Source organism: Nilaparvata lugens, unplaced genomic scaffold, assembly GCF_014356525.2.
Source record: "Nilaparvata lugens isolate BPH unplaced genomic scaffold, ASM1435652v1 scaffold6410, whole genome shotgun sequence".
Classification (NCBI taxonomy): Eukaryota; Metazoa; Arthropoda; class Insecta; order Hemiptera; family Delphacidae; genus Nilaparvata; species Nilaparvata lugens.
Window position 1 is genome coordinate 10,945 of NW_024092165.1, and position 1,924 is coordinate 12,868.

General features: G+C 37.1%; 1 protein-coding gene across 1 annotated transcript; it reads right to left on the bottom strand.

Annotated features, from left to right (window-relative positions):
• Window positions 1-242: 242 nt before the first annotated feature.
• LOC120356292 (ubiquitin-conjugating enzyme E2 L3-like) lies at window positions 243-787 on the bottom strand. The gene is given in 5 exon segments (XM_039445209.1): window positions 243-401; window positions 403-443; window positions 445-486; window positions 488-567; window positions 570-787. Coding segments are annotated over 5 exon segments (453 nt in total). The 5' UTR covers window positions 766-787; the 3' UTR covers window positions 243-307.
• Between the last annotated feature and the right edge of the window lie 1,137 nt (window positions 788-1,924).

Below are 1,924 nucleotides of genomic sequence, written 5' to 3' on the forward strand. Positions count from 1 at the left end.
ACTTGAAACAAACATTATAAAATAATTTATAGAAACTGATTTTTAAACAATAATAAAAAACTTAGTTGCGGTAGGCTTATTTTTTCAAATACAAAACACAATAGGCTACTTAGCTTATCAGGACAAATATATTTATCAATTCTTTGTAGATTAGGCCTACGTATTTTAGCTCTTGATAAGTATTTTGTTAACACTGAAACATCTCTTGGATACTTTAAGTTAGGCTTTTGATGTACAAAAACGGTCATTATCAAGAACGGTATGTTTGATTCAGCACTTACATAAACTAGAAACTAAACCAAACTTCTTAATTCGACGGCAATTTTTCACTGTGATTTTTGGTGAATGTTTCGGCATCCGACTTGTTGCGGTCTTTGATGTAGTCTTTATTTAATGTAGAGGTGCTCTGCATCAGGGTTGTCAATAAGAGCGACCGACGACTGAGTCGATGATCTGCGACAATCTGGTGGCCGGCTTCCAGTTGTCTGTCAGGCCTTATAATCGACAAACACACGTTGCCGTTCTCATCGACATTTGGGTGATAGATTTTCGTCTTGAAAATAATTGCGGAGGCTTAAAAGGATACTCAGCTGGAAACGTTATCTCAATCCGAAAAGCTGCCAAGTTGAATGGATGAGTGGCCGGAATGAACAGACCTTGCAGTGAAGACATATTCATCTCGTCCATTTCAATGTCCTGAAACTGTTTTGTATTTGAAGATTTAATATCCATTACTTCTTTCTGCAATCTTCTTTTGGAAGCCATATAGAAACTTATTTTTTTCTGTGTTTATTTTCAATACTTGGTAGAAATTATATAACTTTACAAATGAAACATGTGTTCAAGCTTTTAGCACGCTCACTGCACAACAATGAAAGAAATGCCACGTGTTTAATATGATCAAAGAGTCTACAGGAAAAATCTGGTGTGGCACACTCACACAACTTTCCTTGCCGTTATGAAAATTGATCACCTGACGCTAGTGTTCTCGCGCATCTCAAGTCTACTATTCAAGATATGAGACAGCGTGATAGGTCAATACGCTGGAGACACACGAGATCTGCTATCTCTTCGTAGTGAATGATTTAATTGAAACAACAGTTGCCAACAGTTTGCAATTAATAATCACATCTTCTCGTATTTCAAGCTTCAATTTTAGATGGAAATGCTACTGGACATTAATTGCAGAGTTCATGCTCAATCTTTTTCACTTGAAATTTTTTGTTTCAATTGTATATGAAGGCTGATAATTGAGAATCTAAAATCAAACTTTGCATAGATGGAGCAAAGCTCCTGAAATTTTTACAGATATAGGACTTGTTAAAGTTGATAGAGCTTATCAATGGCTATTTTAGGTATAAATTGGATCAAAATCGTTGAAGCTGTTTTCGAGAAAATCGCGAAAAACCCTGTTTTCGACAACATTTTCGCCATTTTAACCGCCATCTTGGATTGCTTGATCGAATTGTTCGTGTCGGATAGTGTAAGGACCTTACGTCCAAATTTCAAGTCATTCCGTTAACTGGGAGATGAGATATCGTGTACACAGACGCACATACTCTTCACACACACACACACACACACACACACACACATCACACACACACACACACACACACACACACACACACACACACACACACACACACACACACACACACACACACACACACACACACACACACACACACGCACACACACACACACACACACATACAACCAATACCCAAAAACCACTTTTTTCGGACTCAGGGGACCTTGAAACGTATAGAAATTTAGAAATTGGGGTATCTTGATTTTTTTCGGAAAGCAATACTTTCCTTACCTATGTTAATAGGGCAAGGAAAGTAAAAAGGGGGTGTGCTTGCAATTTATAGTGTAGTTCTGATTTTTTAATATATTATTTGGGTATATAAGAGAAGTC